We start from the raw sequence: 17,403 nt of genomic DNA on the forward strand, positions 1-17,403 counted from the left end.
AAGTGGGCATGGAGGCAGTGAGGAGTAGGCACAGGTCATGCCTCCTCCCCCACTATGCACAGGACAGCAGAGCTGTATGGACGCTGGGGGCGGGGAGTATTATTTTACAGTGGGCTGATTTATCATGCTTCTTCCCACCAGTGGAAAAGGGGTGCTCTGGAGGAATTGCATCTCAGTGGTGTGCTTCTGCAGCACAATGCATTCCTTCTGTTCTTCCTGGGGCAGCACGTCTACATGATGCCCTATAATTAGGGAACTGATCCTAGAATATGTATGTGGGGTGGGGTGGGGGGTTTCAGGTGGGATTTTCAAAAGCACTTGGCATTGGAGTGGTAGGTAAAACTTAAATGGGAGCAGAGTTAGGTCACAGCGGCGCACTTGTGAGAACCTCACCTTTCCTGTATAGGATTGAAGGTACCAGTAGTATTTGTGATTCGAGTTTTAACACTAATAGGAAATACAGATAGCCCAGCTCTGAGAGAGTGAGCTCACCCTTGCAATGAACAAGAGGAGAATGACCACCCTGGCAGAGTTGTCTTAGACCAGAGCAATAAAAATAATTACCCTAAAACTGGGGAATAGCACACACTGTGTTTTGTATCTCATTTCACACAAGCAAAGAATGTGCTCTGGGTGCAGTATTGGAAGCCACAGGGAGTGCACAGCTCATCAGTCAATGTTCAGTGAATGACGGGCCCTGCTGGGGAAACTGGGGAAACTGAATGGAAGGAATTATTAGCAGGGGTAAGAGAATTTCTCTTGCCTTGTTTAGAACGTGATAATCATGAGTTCTAGACTGGCACTCTGAATCTTAGTGGTGGGAGTTCTGTTTTGTTCCGGCAGAGTTCAAGTTCTGGGCTGTTACTATATGAGTTTTTGTTTTATTCTAAATTTATTTAGTTGCCCTTGTTAGCGTTAGGAGCATGGCAAGAATAATTTTCAAATTAGAAGTAGAAAGACTTGCAAAGTATAGCACAGGCTTCTATTTAGCTCAAATGCACTTGTAAAAATGAAATGTACCTTTGAAAAATAACAGTTTAAATGGAGGGGAATCTTTCTTTGAAAAGGTTTTGCAAAATCCAACATTTTAACTAATAAACCAAAAAGTTCTAGAGTCTTCACAAGACCTCAAAGATGGCAGGTCTCTCCCATCCTTAGTTGTCAGTGTGAAGACTGAGGCCTAAGCTGTTTTTGAGCCTCATACCAGGGAAGAATTTAGGTGGAATAATTGGGAAGTAGAAAGTTCACAGCTCACTTGTGAATGGGATAAGGGATGATGGCCCCTGGTGCAGGGGTTAAAGGTAGAATAGACAATACACTTCTCATTTCAAAGATAGAGAGGACCCTGGTTGTGTTTGAGTCTCATACTGCTGAGGCATGTGTGATGCAATAATAGAAATTACAGATGGTATGAATCGGAAGGGCAGGGTGTACCTCCGCAGCATAGTTATATCTTTTGCAGCTATCCCTGGCTGATGCTTACATGGCTCATGCAGAGTACAATATAGATATCTGCACTTTTTGTATATTTTTCTATATTATTGTTTATAAAACTTTTGGTAACTTGCACTGAGCCTTACATATGACTTGTTTACTGTTTATTTCAACGTCTTAAGAGTTACCAAAAGTGCATTTAATTTGATATTTAAATTAGATTTACTCAGGCAACTATTCTAGGTTTCAAAAATACCGCTGGATTAAATGCTTCTTAATGTAATGGCTATATAATATCAGAGGGGTAGCCGTGTTAGTCTGTATCCACAAAAACATTGTGGAGTCCAGTGGCACCTTAAAGACTAACAGATTTATTTGAGCATAAGCTTTCGTGGGTAAAAAACCCACTTCTTTTCTCATTTTTGTGGCTATGTAATAGCTATTGTATGTTACATTGCAACTGTTTAACCTCAAATGTATAAGAATGATTTGAAGGGAGCCCTTCTCCCATTATCTCTGGTGTCCTCTATAACCTCAGAGAGGAAAGGTCACCTGTCCCCACCAGACATACAGAAAAAAGGGTCCCTCATGTACTTCTCACTGATAACATTAAAACACAACACAGGCGTTCTGTCCACTTTCATAAAACCACATTTCAGGATTAACATCAAAAGGGTTAAACAAACACAGATGTGTTTGGTAATAGTCCAAAAGAGAAGAAAAATATACAGCTCTGATTTTTGGATGTAATGAATCCTGCCTTATCTAAATCCCAGGCACTCGCTAATAGGGGCATCAGGTATGACTATTTAATTGTGTGATTATTTTACAAAGTGGTGAGGGAGATGTTTAAATAGCTCATAGGAAAATACACAAGATTCCCTCTCATAAGAAGGAAAGACTAGAACTTAGCTAAGGCACATATGAAAGGGGCAGAGCTGAAGTTATTAAACAGGGAAGGAAATCAGTGGAGCACGGGATCCTGAGGTGGTGTTGAGAGCACAGATTATCTTCATGTGAAATTCCTGGGCCTCATCTTCCTAAAAAAGCCCAAGTGAAACTTCATATAAAAGAAAGTTTAGTGTAAAAATGTGGTTTTAGTCTTAATAAGTGACAATGTAAAATGACTCCTCCTTATTCAGCAGAGCTCTCTGTTTTCAGATTTATATTTGCTCACTTTAGGGACATATGGGGTGAAATTCTGACCTCACTGAAATCAATGGCAAATTCCCACTGGCTCCAGTATTGGTACGATTTCACACGATATCTTTTACCTCTGTTGCTACCGCAGAGCCAACATTGCCGTGCGGCATGCAGCTGGATTCTATTCTTGTTCACACATCCCCAACAGAATTATTAAACAAGTTCAAATTGCAGAGTCAGATCTTGCCCTCACTTGTATCTGCAGCCGCCCCACAGAATCTTCTTTACTGGTGATGGGAAGGAAAGAACCTAGCTTAATTTTCAGATCCTAAGCTGAATTTTCAGTTCTGACAGCTAGAAAAAAGCATCTTTACTTATTAAAAAGAGCAAATTTTCTCTGTCAGTCACTGAAAGTCAATAAATATGAAACCCCATATTGCTAGTTTTTATCATCACTTTTCAGAGTGGAAACACATTTTAAAACCAACAATCACACATGTCTGCTTTTCCCATTGATTTCAATGCACAGTGATTTCAACCTACTCAGCCTCACTTCCTGCCACTTGGCAGGGAACTAGCTCCATCCATGGAGATAGAACAAAATCATCTATAACCATATAAATATAAACATTTGAAAATAACAGTTATTTTTTAAATAACGACATTTGTTGTGCTTGAAATTACACCCCCCCATACCTCCCCCATAACGTTTGCTGGAAAAATCCTGGAATTTTTCTTTAAGGTTTTGCTGGACTTCTAAAAAAATAATTTATACTGAATATTGTTATAAGCAACACACACTTCAGCAGTGCTCCAGAAAGTATATTTTACTGCTTAACGTACTGGATTTGGGAGGAAAAAAAAAAAAGGCAAATCAGCTGATGTTCTGCTTTTATTTATTCTTTTCTTTTCCTGGTCATTTCTGCCCTGGTATGTAGAAATGTCTGATTTCTGAATTTCAAGAACTCCCACAGAATATGGTTCATAAGGTAACATTTACAGTGTGCATTATAACACTTAATCAGCACTTGACAGACTTTGAAAGTTATTCCATTGCTTTTTTTGTTTGGTTTTGAAAGAAAAATTAGGGTAAAAGTAAAATGGAGTAAGTTTGCTTTTGAATCCACTGCTGTAATATTCAACTTCGGGAGTGGAATGGTACGTTCTGAGTGACGGCAACCACCAAAAGAAAAAAAGGAAAAAAAATCCCCAGAAAGTGGTTCTTCAACACTGCCTTTTTTCCCACAGCCCTGTGGAGCCCCCAACCTTGTCTGCAGAAACTGAAAGAGAGAGGGGTGGGATTAATGTGTAATTAAAGGGAATTTGGAAGGTTGAGATGTTGCGGAATGTTAGATCAGTAGCTGGAACAGCATGTGGTGTTCTTTAGGCAGGCTTCATTGAATCCATACAAAAAAAGAAAGAGGGGCTGCTTGCCCGTCTGCTCATTTATCAAACAGCTAGGCTGTGAACTTTCACAGCTCCACAAAAGTGTTTTACTGTTTGCTGAAGTTTTGCTCCAGAAATTAAAGCTGAACAGCCTAGTGAGTGTGAACATACGTAGCATTTTTGACACAAGCCAAAGTGTGTGCAAGGTTCTGAGAAAGAAACACAAATCGATTATCTGTTGCACAAGGAAAACCATTGGTAGATTTGGCAAGAAATATTTGTGAAGAATAAGCCAAATATGTGATACTGTAATAATCTTTATAAAACACCTTTGATCCAAATGCCCGTTCCATAGCTTTTGATCATCAGTCAGGGTTAGATATTGATTGCTGATACCAGTTGTGGTAAAATACAACTTTATGGGAAACGTCCATATTCTGTAATTAATCTTTAATTGACATTTTCTTCTGTTTGAACAGCTCCTTTTATCTTTGTCTTCAATTAATTTTACATGGCTTTCATCAAGTATGAGAAAAATTCAGCAATAATCTAGGGTGGAAAATAGAATGCCTAGGAGTAAAATAAAGGAAGAAATTCCTCCTCCATACCAATCTTTAAGGCCTACTGCTTTCTTTCTTGAATGGCTGTTCTGCTGAAAGAGTTTTCATCATGCCTCATGTGACACTGCAGACTGAGCTCATTCCTGTGAGGGGGTTCCACTCACTTGGACCTCGGTAGGAGTTGGGCAGACCCATACAAAGGGGCTCTGCACTGGTGGAGGGACTAGACTGCATGACAGAATCAATAGTTATTGAAGGCACAATCTACTGTTTGAATTAATAATGATCGGAGTCCTAAATGTTGCTAGCACTGAAGATGTGGTGTTGGTTACCAGTCCTCTTCATTGTCTATTGGGCATAAATCAGTGTTCAAATTCTTTGCTTAATCCTGTTTGCGAGATGGACCTTTATTCTCCATCCAGAGTGTAGATTAAGCCTATGTTAACACTACCCTATCCCTGTAAACACAACTGTGAACCTCATCTAGCAGAATTGTGGCCTCTGGCAAACAGCAACCTCTTTCCAAGGAATCTTCTTGTAGCAGTGTGAGTATTTTAATAACAGGAATGTGGGGGCCCTGAAAGAATTACTGCATTCTAAGAAACATTCTGCTTCCAGAGCCATCAAGATGAGATGCTGCCCACAAATTAATATTCCATAACCAAAAGTTACCTAAATTGCAAAATCTCAGGCTTATTTGACCAGAACACTGAGTAAATTTTCCAGTAATTAGTGTCTTATTCTGATAACATGAAGCCCCTGCTCCTGCAAACGCATACATGAGCAACTTTAATAGTACGCCCAATTTTAGGTGAAACTCTCAATAAGCTTAAGGGCAGAACTGTGCCCTTAGAGTTTACGAATCATGTTTCACTCTGGTATAAATTCAGAGCAGCTTCATTTAAGTGAGTGGAGTTGTTCTGAATTTTATTTGTTATTTTGCCTCATTCAGTAAAGGGATTAAATTAAAACATCGTTTTTTAGAAAAGGCTAATTTGGTCCGATTTCTCCTATCACACTTTACATGTACTTGCAGTGGTGCCCACAGCTCTGTTTGTACACATGGTGCATACCATTGGCAGGGGTGCCAATGGGCGAGGGTACAGCTGCCTAGAGAGGGGAAAATAGGCAGGTTGCCTGGCGCCCCCATTTGGAGGGTCCCAAAACTGGGTGGTGGTGTGACCCAGCATGCAGGGTTGCACTGCCACTCAGAGGGGCTGTGAGTCCAAACCTATCATGATGGAGGGTCGCAGGGCCCATTTCAGTGAGTGGCGTTGCAACCTGGCACCAGGCCAAACCAACCCTGGGCACCAAGTTGCAACACACTGGAATGGGAAACTGGGCCTACGTGCTGTTGCAGGGTGAGTGCGATTGTGCACACTAGGTGACAAATTTCTAGTGGTTCCCCTGATTACGTGCAATACAATTTCTCTTCCTTTCCCTCGTGCTGCCCAAAACAGTCTATATTAAAAATACAGTATTAGCGTATGTGATTTTTTGGATTTGTTAACGTGTCACTATATTTATTTGCAGATAATAAGACAACAATTTCCACAGTTAACAACAAGAAGACTCGGAACCAGAGGCCAGTCAAAGTGAGCAACGTATAGTATTATTTCACATTCTCACCCAGGGACAAATTTTGCCATTTGGTTTCCTGTCACTGAAGATAGGGGCATGACACCAGGGATGAATTTTCCCCTGTAGCCTTTTAGATCCAAACTTTGCCTGAAGATTCTACCATGGAGTTCCCATTGACTTCTATTTCTGTTGCTTTAGAAGCCATTTCCAAGTAATATTTTCTCTTAGTGGTGTAGTAACTAAGGTAATTTATAAATGGTCTAAAAGAGCATCTTTTACTTATTTCACCATTCTGTGCTAACTTTCTGAAACTTTGTAGAGTTATATCATTTATATTTCATATACATTTTATATAGCATGTTTCTTGCCAAAAGGTTCTAGAGCACTTCATACACTATTAGAGATCTTCACACCCACCACTGAAATGCAACCATTTCTGGGGTGCAATGTGACAGTTATTCAACAGCATACAGTTTAGGACATAAATGGCAGAACACTATATCAAAAAGAGGTTCTAGAGGGAATTTAGGTAGAAAGAATCCAATTGCCCAAACTGGAAATTGGCCAGGAACCTGGAGTTAATACCCTCTGCTCTTGTGAGAAGATGAGATCTTTAAAAAACCATAAGTGGTCAGGATATGAGTTTTCTGTCTCATACAAAAGATGAAATTTCCAGAGTAAAGTGCATCCTAACATCACAGGAATTGGTTCTGTACTGATTCAGAAAGAAGAGTGAATGCAACATCACTCCCTGCAACACCTAGGTTTTCCTTGGAGATCCACATATTGTCCAGATCGGACCCTTAATTTGTAAAATATAAAATGAAAGCCCTAACTAGTATGGCTGCAAAATTTTGTTGGTAAAACTTCTCATTCCCACATAAAGCCTACAAGCACAATGTTACTAATCAATAAGAAAAACTTATAAAATGATAATTAAACCTATCTATTAACATATAGTAAGGATAGAAACCAACAATAACTCATGCATTGAAAGATATTCAATCAAATACCATTTTAAAATCTAATTTCACTTCCTTCTCCTTCTAATAAATGGTTCCATGGTGATGCGTCTCTAGCAGGTTCTCTTCACTGAGATCAAAACTAACTGTACAACAACCCACCACCGTCTCCCTGAGGCAATTTTTGTGAGAATTTCCTGTGTTTTGTAACCAAACTCTTTTTCCAGAGTGATAACCCTCAGACAGTTTTAAAATTGAGATCTCATCCCAAAGACCCAGCTACCATAATGGTTAATAACCCAAAATATTATTCAAATGAAATTGATGGGCTAGCCCAGCTGCACATTAGCAAAAAATTGTAGGCCAAATGGACATGATTTCTGCACTGGTTCAGCAAGGGCAGTATGTATGAAGATGTGACAGTTTGGTTTTGGGTAGTATGCCGTGAAATTGTACACTGTCTCACACTGGTGTCAACTGCAACATCATTTGGTTAATTGCTTTTCAGCTGAAAGGAAAGGGTGAGTGCTACCATGTTTGACGATAATATTAATTGCCTTTAGAAGACGGTACTTCTGTCACTCGAGTGCTGAAACTAGCCATTCATTTGTGCTATAATGGGGACACCCAAACGTGACCCATTTGAGGGAGCCATATTAGCAGTTTACCAGGAGCCCCAGTTCCATGCTTAATTTGCATAAACAGAAATAGATGGCAATTACACTCCTGTTTAATGCAGAGGTATGAGCATATTTTCACATTTAAAGTTGGTTGTAGCCATAGTCCTGCTGTAGAACTTTGTGGGCAGCATTTGGCCAATAAATTTGGCCACTCCAGTCAATAATACTGCCTTTCAGAGGGAACACCTTCAGGAATAGCATCCAGTTGAACAGGCCAACTCATTACATAGTTATGTGGGTGCATTTCCAGGTAGACGTGGTTATTTTAATATTTACAGGACCCATTCTTGGTGACGTGGAAGTGTCAGTAGGATACCTAGTGGCCATGTGTCATCTCACTGGATTGTCCAGTGAGATTCCCATCCTGTTCAGACTTGGCCTGGGTTGTTGCTAACATCTGACCTTAACCATCTTTCTAAATAAGGAAAGGCAGGCAAAATAAACAACAAAATAATCAGAGCAATCTGCAGGGTTTTAGGCAGTCAGCATAGAAACAAATGCATGGCCACATAGGGAGTTCATGATTCCCACTGTGCTGGATGTCTTTCCCTCTCAAAATTTCACAGCAACAGGAGGGGTGAAATTCAATTCTTTCAGATCTACATCTCTTTTAGCTGTTAGCAGTGTAGGGATCACAGCACCCAGATGAGTAGTTCTGATTTTATCCAATGAAAGGTGAAGATCTACATGCACAAAATACAGTCCATCACAAGAAACACACTCTCTGCCAAATGCAGTACTGCTCTGACTGAGTTCTGTTTTTGTTTTCAAAAATATCCAATCACATTCAAATTAAATGTTCTATAGAGAAATTACTGAAGAACTATAAACTAGAAGGTCGGTCTCCCTCTCAACAATTGGGCAGACCAATTGCTGCCAATATCATTTCACTCCGCTACCCACCTATTGCCAAAAGGAACTCCAGCCGTACAAATGGTTAAGATTATCTAGCTTCACACTGTTCTGCCTTCAGTCTTTTTATAGAAAAAAGTAACATTAGGAAGTTCAGCGCTACAATGTCACTATGCTTCTGGTCATCAGCTGACCAGCTTTCTTCTTTGCAATGGGGTTTATTGCCTGTAAGAACACAGCTGTGTTCTATCTCACTGAGCTTAAAAACAGTTTCACAACAGGTGAGCCATGAGAAGGCAGCTATACATAAAAGCCAATTTCTTTCTGTATGGTACTGTAGCTTGAAACTCTTCAATTATATGAACAAGGGGTTACTTTTCCCAATGGAAACTACATGGTGTGCAGGGAATTTTATTTCTTTCACTGAAGGAGTACTGCAGGTACTCAGCCCATGAAAGGAAAAGTCATTCCGCTCTGCTGTAAAAATGTTTGTGTATGGTCGGCATTTTATTCTCTTAAAGCTCAAACTTTCATATGCTGGCCATTGGCTTAACTCTTTTCCACAGTAACTGATAGGAAAAGTTAGAAAAGAATATTTGCAGAGTGCACTAAGGAGTTTTTGTCCTTTGGAGCAGTAATCCTAATAAGTTAATTTTGAATATTGCCATTTCTTTGATTTTGTGGCTATTGGAAAAACCCTCTTTTGTAGTGTACTGCTAAGTGAAATATGCCAGGAATGAAATGATACAAAATAAAACACTATCAAATTCTTCACACTTTTGTTCAGGTTTTGATTTTGAAACAGGTATAGCTGAGAACAAATTGAGCTTCTGTGAGTTGCTGAATTTATTAGAGGGAAAGGCCTCTCGTAGGATGCCACCTACATTGTCCCAGTAATTCAGCAATTAAACTGACTGTCCTAGATTGTGATCCCCTTACTCATGGTGAATAGTATATACTCCGTGTATAGTCCTAATAGTCCTAATGGAGTCAATGAGGTTACCTTTGGAGTAAAGCGCTACCCAGTGTGAGTAAAAGAATCTAGCCCTAAAGGAATAATTTATTGATAGAACACAAGGGGTGAGATTCTGTGCTGTGCCCCTCAGGCACTGCAGAAAACTTGCAATGCAGGGAAAGTGGAGTCAAAGGTGGCTTTAATCCATTTTTGTCAGGGCCGGCCCACAACATTTTGGCACCTGAGGTGGGGAGCTCAAATGACGCCCACATCCCCCTCACTTGGGCCAAAACTTTGAAACTCTGGGTCCTAGTGTCCCCCCTCTCATCCCCCAGTCTGGCACCTGAGGTGGCCACCTCAGTTCACCTCATGGTAAGGCCAGCCCTCCTCATCCTGGGGGCTGGGGCCCTGCCTAGGTTACTGCAGCCTGCCAGGGCTGTTCAGAATCTCTGCAGTGCTGCCTGTTACAGCGTTGCCCCCAACATGCCCTTCCTGCCCTCAGTCCCACCTCTGGCATGCCCCCCGCATCAGGGCTTGCAAGGAGGCTCTCAGGAGGCAGCTTTATGGTTGTCTTCCACAGTGCTTGTGCTGGGGGAAATTCTCCCCCAGCTGGAACCAGGGCTTGTAGAGCCCCTTTAGGTTGCTACAGCCCTTTTACACAGCATAAGGGGACTAGAGCCAGTGAGAGGATCTGACTCATGATATAAAAAATGGAGCACATCAGTGTGTACAGCAGGTGGTAGCTGAGCAGGAGGGCACGATTGTCATCTTAAATATGGAACAGGGTTAGGACTAGAGCTGGTCGGGAATTTTCTGACGCAAGTTTAATCAGAAAATGCTGATTTGTCAAACCCAAACTATTGTGCCGAAATGTCTCAGGTTCGATGATCTTTGCTTAAATCCCAAGCAGAGTTCTGGTGGATCCTTGCCTGGTTTCCTGGCGGGCTGCTGGTGAACATGTGTTTCCAGGGTCTGGCTCTGGGGCAGCCCCACTGTGTGGATTGCTCTGGGGGATCCCAGCTGACTCCCAGGACTTCTGATGGATGGAGCCACCCCAGAACCACAGATCCTGGGAGTCCTGGCAGCTGCTGAATGAAGTTGACATGATTCTTGTCAGTTTATCTGTCGCTTATAGAAGCCACACATGGTGTTTCCAAAACTATTGGGTTTTTTTTTTTCAGAATTTTCAGTTCACAGAGGAAACTTTGAACAATTTGGTTTCGGTCTGAATCAGAATGAAGGCAGAATTCTAACTGTCAAATTTCCCTTGAACCAGAAATCCTGAATTTCAGCCAGCTGTAGTTAGGACTAGTCTGGTAGTCTGCTGTCCTGTGTGGAATCTGGGGTTTGTCCTAAGCCCTAAAGGGAACTAGGGAATGGAGAGTGGGGTTTTCAAAAGTGCTGAAGTGATGTAGAAGCACAAATGCCATTGAAAGCCGATTGGACTTGTGCTCAGAAGTCACTTCAGGGCTTTTGAAAATCCCACTCAGTCTAATGTTGTTTTCAAGTGAGTCCCTTTTGGTTGACCAGTGGAGCATCACTGATGGGCTCCCAGAGGAGCCATACCCCAGAAGGTGTCTGTGACACTATGCCTATGAGAGGACATGAAGATGCCAGACAACTCTCTCTAGGAAAAACAAAGAAGTGAATGAATGTTTCAAGAGAAGGATATTTTTGTGACATTGTCTATTTTCATAATCATCACAATGAGGTAGCGATGGCTGAGTTGCTGTGGTCAAGGTTAGGCAAGTTGATGGAAAGAATCATATTGTCCATCCTGCTTTGATGCAGGGGGTTGGACTGGATAATGAGGGGTCCCTTTATCATCTATGATAATGCTAAGCTGTAGCACAAATTTGCAGTGATTTAAGAACAGTATTAAACCTATTCTGTTTTCCCTATGTATTGTAGCACAGGTGATGTTATTCTGTCATGTAACAGCCCTCATGGGTCTCAGCCTAATGAGGATAGCAATCCAAGCTACAAACAACTTTATCCTGAAATTTACATTCCTGGGATTTGCCAATTTGTGCCATACTTTGTTAATGTTTCTTTTTGAAATTTTGTTTCATCTGAAGTTTTCCAATCAGCTCTATTTGTGATAAAGACTTTTGCTCCCCAGGATCCAACCAGCACACAGCGGCCTGAGAGTCAGGTAGCTGGAAATATAGCAGAGGTACTAGTCCTGTTGGTCTGGCACTCTGTCTCTGCTCATAGCTAAGCAGCTTTACTCTTCCTGATTAGAGCTATTTTTACCAGCAGGATTGATATTTGGAAACTTGATACATTACAATGTCATTCTGCCATTAAATCAGCACTTGTGCACCAAATGTACACTGGCACACATCTGTTTTGCAAGTGAAACCACCAGCAATTGTATATTTTCTCTTCTCCCACCCTTTATTTGTATGCTATATGAATAGGTTGCTTATAAAATGTGTATCTTCATGTGTCAGGTACCATTACTATGGCATTGCAGTGAAAGAGAGCTCTCAGTATTATGACGTGATGTATTCTAAGAAAGGAGCAGCCTGGGTCAATGAAACAGGAAAAAAAGAAGTAACCAAACAGACAGTGGCGTATTCACCACGATCCAAACTTGGAACGTTACTGCCAGAGTTTCCAAATGTCAAAGATCTAAATCTGCCAGCCAGTCTGCCAGAGGAGAAGGTAATGCTTTTGAAATATTTCTTTGGCTTGCCTTGCTTTTTTTCCTGTTGACGAAAGGTTGATCTAAAATACAAGGATCTTAAAAAACAGTGAGTTTAATAATGCCTTGGCTTTATTTATGAGGGACTTAATTGCTCCATGTGCTAGGGGCATGTATTTTTCTCTCACTAAAATGTCTGACAAAAAATCTACTGTAGCTTTTTTCCCCCCCAACATTTCTGAGTTCAATGTAAACTCATTCTGTAGGCACAGTGTATACAGTAAGAAAGGGTTAGCAACGGGTATCCGTTTATGTCACCAACTGTGATATTCTAGGCCTCTGTTTCTGTAATTGAGTATACCATCTACAAAGTCTGAACTCCCTTGTTTGCAAGCTGAAAGAAATCTATTATAACACTTTCCTGAGGAAAGAGTGTATTTATTACATTTCTCCTTCCTGTAGGCTGGAAAGCGAAAGAAATCTTATACGTGCATATGGCAAAATGTCTTGACTCTTCATTGATCTACTTTGCAGACACTATTCATGTGTTTAGTAAATATGTAGACTCAACAAAATAAATAGGGTTCTCTATATCCTAATTAAGGGCTATGTTATTCCTGTTGATCTCATCAAGGCTTTTTTGCTCATTTAATACTTGCAGAATCTCCATCAAGGAATCCTCTGTAGGTCTCAAAAAGGAGAATTTAGCTTTAAGACTTGCATTGTTCCTAATAGTTATCTAATTGAACTCATCACTTCAGCTGATTTTAGTATTTTTTGCAATTATATATTGAGGGAAACCACCATGTTCCTTTTGTACTGTGTATTTTGATAGTAGTTTTTAAAGCAGAAGTTTTTTTAATTTGATTTGATTTTTTTTTTAAGTAAAATCATCTTTCGTGTGTCTTTCCTTTTCTTTCTCAGGTTTCTACCTTTATTATGATGTACAGAACTCACTGTCAGAGGATACTAGACACTGTAATAAGAGCCAACTTTGATGAGGTATGCTGAGAAAGAAAAGAGCTGTAGTTTAATAACATTTAATGTCTTCAGGATTTCTGGAGCATATTTTGAATGTGATATTTCAAATGATAGATTATCTGGTACATTGTTGTGAATAATAGAGGATATTTGCACTAGTGTATCTATGGTGCTTTATAAATGATAACTCTTACTTCTATCATCATGTAAATTAGAGAAAAAATCTATGAAATTATCTAGTCTACCCCTCCTCCAATGCAGGATTGGCCCCATACTATACTCTAAGTGCTGGCCAGTCCAATTTTATGTGATTCAAAAAATGATTCATCCGTCACTTTCCTAGGGAGATCTTTATACAGTAACATATCAATCTTAGGGAATTTTTCTCGAAGTTCAGTATAAATTTGCCATTGCCCAGTTATAGCCCTGTGCTGCTAGTAACACTTACCATTGATTGCTTGGATATCTGTTAGGAATGGGCATGTATTCTGGATACAAGATTCAGACTGATTCATTGCAGCCAGTCTGAGGCACAACACAGGTTTGACTGGCTTCAGTATATAAACTACCCCCACAAATTTGCAACCTATTTTTCATAGTCTGAGAACTTTCTGGTCATGTACTTACATAGCCTTTGTTATAGTTCAAGAACTGCAAACTCCCAAAATTGCTAATGTGTAAAGTAATTTGCAATTGCATATGGAGAAAGTATTTAGTTAAGGGAAATAAGTCTGAATACACAGAGACTGGGATTTGCAAAGGAACCTAAGGGAGTCAAGACACCCAACTCCTATTGAAAGTCAATAGGAATGGGGCAACTATTCGGGTCGGCCCCTTTGAACATCCGAGCCAGAGTGGGGGCAGAATTCCCTAGGCATGTCTCTCATGCTGCATTATTCCCCACACTTTTCCAGTTTCAAGCTGAGGCTCTTTAAATGATTACATCCAGCCTAGATGTTTTCATTTACCCAAGTGAAATACGAACACTCTCCCATTTTACTATTTTCCTTTGGTAGCTTCCTTGTTAACAATCACCCATTTTCAAATGGGGATCAAGGCAGTTTCTTAATGAGAGTAAAACGGACACACAGCTTATATAAGGTAAATACCCCCTGTTCTAGTCCCATTGACTTCAGTGGCACTGAATAAGCATCTATATAGGAGAGTTTGCAGGATTGGCTCCACACTATGGAGTGTTAGTCAAATATCTTGTTGGGAAATCCGATAGTTTTTCAGCACCTCTGATGGCTATAAATTTTACAGGCCTGATTCTCCCCTGCTTTGCACTTTGTGTAGTTATTTACATCAGTGCAAAGTGGGTCTAAAATACTATCAAACTGGAATACTTGTGTTTTGATTGCTCTAAAACTCATCAAATCCTTTCCCATGGAAAATGGCTTTTTTTCCTAAATGAAAATTTTAACAGAAAACTTCTGATTTGGCTGAAATTCCCACCTACCTTTTTTTTTTAAAACTGAAAATAGATTTTCCCTCCTTCCCTATTTCTCTCCTCTCCTCCCCCTTTTCCTTTCTAGTGAAAACATTTTCAGTTTTCATTTAAAAAAAACCCCCAAAAAACCAGAAAATTTCTTTCAAAAAACCAAACCTGTTTTGTTCCTTCCAAAAATGTCCATGGAAAATACTTCCCGTATTTTGACCACCTCTAGTCCTCTCCTGGCCTTCACTTTACACATGTATAAATGTCTACACCCGGTGCAAGCTGTGGAAAATCAGGCAGTATATGTGGAAGTCAAGGAGCTGCACTCATAGTGCCTGCTGGTGGAGAATAAAAATTGCGTGGCATGCATGGAACCCTTGGCAAAAGCTTTCTTTAAACTGATCTCACCACTTTATCCTCCTGTGCATTTATCTTATGATGTACCACGTTTATCTAAGTTACAGCATAAGCCTGTCCAGGTAGGGACTCTGTCATGTGAGTTTTGAGCAGCACCATGTACAACTGTGGTGCCATATCAGTAATATGGAATTAGATCATTTAAGAAAAAAATCACATTTGCCATGTTTAATTTGTGTGTGTGTAATTCTAGGTTCAAAGTTTTCTTCTGCACTTTTGGCAAGGGATGCCGCCTCACATGCTTCCTGTATTGGGTTCTTCCACTGTAGTAAATATCGTTGGGGTTTGTGATTCAATATTGTACAAAGCTATTTCTGGAGTTTTGATGCCAACAGTACTGCAAGCATTACCTGACAGGTTAGTATGTTCTGCAGTATTGACCGTTTTTGTTTGAATTGTTTTTGTTAATTGTGTGGATTTGTTTTCACTATTGGTGCAGTTCTTTAAAAAGCATAATTTCCCTACATATTTCCTATCTCCTGAATCCAAGTCAGAATCAGTTTAAATGAGTTTATAGATAGATAGAAATGTCTCATAGCATATAGATGGTCATGTTGCAGATGGCATGTGCGCGAGTGCCGACCAGAAATCTATTGGCAGTGGAATGCCTTCATTATGCCTCCTTTGAAAACTTTTAGAGAGGCTGCTCGGTCACTTCTCCAGGGCTGAGAGCTCAATATTCCGAGTTATGGCTCCAAGAGGAGTTAGCATGGGCTACCTGCATATGCACAATTGCATACACAAGTGCAGAAATCCAAGCATTGGTCTCTGTCATAGTCTCTGACCCAAATTGTTCTTCTATTTACCAGGAGTAGAATGTGTGTGGGGGCTGGGTGTAAGGCTGACCTCTGAGAGAACATGGATGCATTTAAATACTATAGTGGGCAGGATAGAATTGTGCCCATTTGGGGGTCACTTTCTTCACATGGTCCAGAACCAGGCCTACACAGCCTATCTCTACAGGAAAGATACATAGTCTTTCCACACTAGTTTGAGAGCTAAATTCTCCTTTCTGATCTACATGTCAGATCTTGTCTGTTCTCTTCCTACATGTAATTCATTTGTGTCCATGGAGTTTTGCTTACATAGAGACAGCAGGGTTAGGGTCAACAATTAACTACAGAAAGTTTTATTCAACCAGCTTCTTTTTCTCTTTGTGAATTATCTGAAAACAGACTTAGATTTTTATGCATTTGTTCAATATTCAAAATTATTTGACAAAATTCAGCGCAAGATTTGCTAGCAATTTGTTGAGACTATTGCTTTGAGTGTTCACTCTTTGCACTGTACGTTTGGTCACCTACATTTTATTGTAGCTCTAATTACAGCAAACCTTTTCCGGCTTTTGTTCTACTTATTTAAACTAGAGTGCAGTGTTCAGATTGTATGGTTTGTTAAGTAGGTGCAAAGTATCTGTCTGCAACCAGGAACAGGGTACAAGCATGGATTTCTTTGGTAAATCTTGCAAGTTTTTGCAGACTTCAGCTCCCTCCCCTCCCTCCCCCCCAATCTATTTCATCGGAAGGATTAAATTGCATAGCAGCTCTTTTTTCAAGCTGCTTAGTTCTTTCAGAGCAAATAAGGAGAGACTTGAGTGTGAATATGGACTTTTGTAATGCATATAAAGGGCCAGATTGTGGCTGTTAAGCCATGGCCCACACTGGAGGGAGTGCAGAAGGGTCTCAAGCAATGGAGACACAGCAATGGAAGCCCTTGGAGGAAATCTTGCTGACTCAGCCGGAATTCCCTGGGAACAAAAGTTGCAGTGCCAACAAAGCCAACCTTTCAGTGGGGGCATCATGTACTCCCATCCACGCCCAGCCCTCTAAGATAGCCCATGTGGAGGAAGGCAGGACCGTGGCCATGTCTTCTGCAACACACCTCTTCCTGCCCCACTGTGAGTAGCTAGTATCCACAGGAAACTGGCTGTGCACTACATCCAATGAGTTGAGCCCGGTCCCCGCACAGGGGCTCCATAAGGAGTGGAAAAGCTTCTATGTGTCCTCCCCCTTCCATCTTTGTGTACCCATGCAGGGCTGGGCCCAGTAGAGCTCAAAACTCTAATCTTGGGTCTTATGTTCCTTAAAGTGATGTGACTGAGAGTAGGACCATGAGTTTTTTTATGACAGTTGAATAGGTTGAGGCTGATCTGCCCCCACCCCCCGCCCCCTAACTGAAAACAGCAAACACAGTTGTAAGCTTAGTGAAGTATTAAGGCCATCTTTAAAGTTGATTTGAATGAGGAAGATGAATCTGAAACTATTCCTGAATTCAAGGTATTTTGGGTATTTTCCCTTTTGCTTCAGATATTTTCAGATGTTTTCTATGCTGTCCAAGTCCTTGATCCTGCAGGTGACTCTGTGT

General features: G+C 40.6%; 1 protein-coding gene across 3 annotated transcripts in view; it reads left to right on the forward strand.

Annotated features, from left to right (window-relative positions):
• Positions 1-17,403, forward strand: part of RFX4 (regulatory factor X4) — a 128,465-nt gene that overhangs the window by 53,226 nt on the left and 57,836 nt on the right. For all 3 annotated transcript variants that reach the window (XM_084613445.1, XM_084613446.1, XM_084613447.1), the window contains 4 exons: positions 6,057-6,118; positions 12,010-12,223; positions 13,128-13,205; positions 15,233-15,396. In XM_084613445.1, the coding sequence (XP_084469571.1) occupies positions 6,057-6,118; positions 12,010-12,223; positions 13,128-13,205; positions 15,233-15,396 (518 nt within the window). The remainder of the gene's footprint in view (positions 1-6,056; positions 6,119-12,009; positions 12,224-13,127; positions 13,206-15,232; positions 15,397-17,403) is intronic.

This window comes from Lepidochelys olivacea, assembly GCF_965140295.1.
Source record: "Lepidochelys olivacea isolate rLepOli2 genome assembly, chromosome: 1".
Lineage (NCBI taxonomy): Eukaryota > Metazoa > Chordata > Testudines > Cheloniidae > Lepidochelys > Lepidochelys olivacea.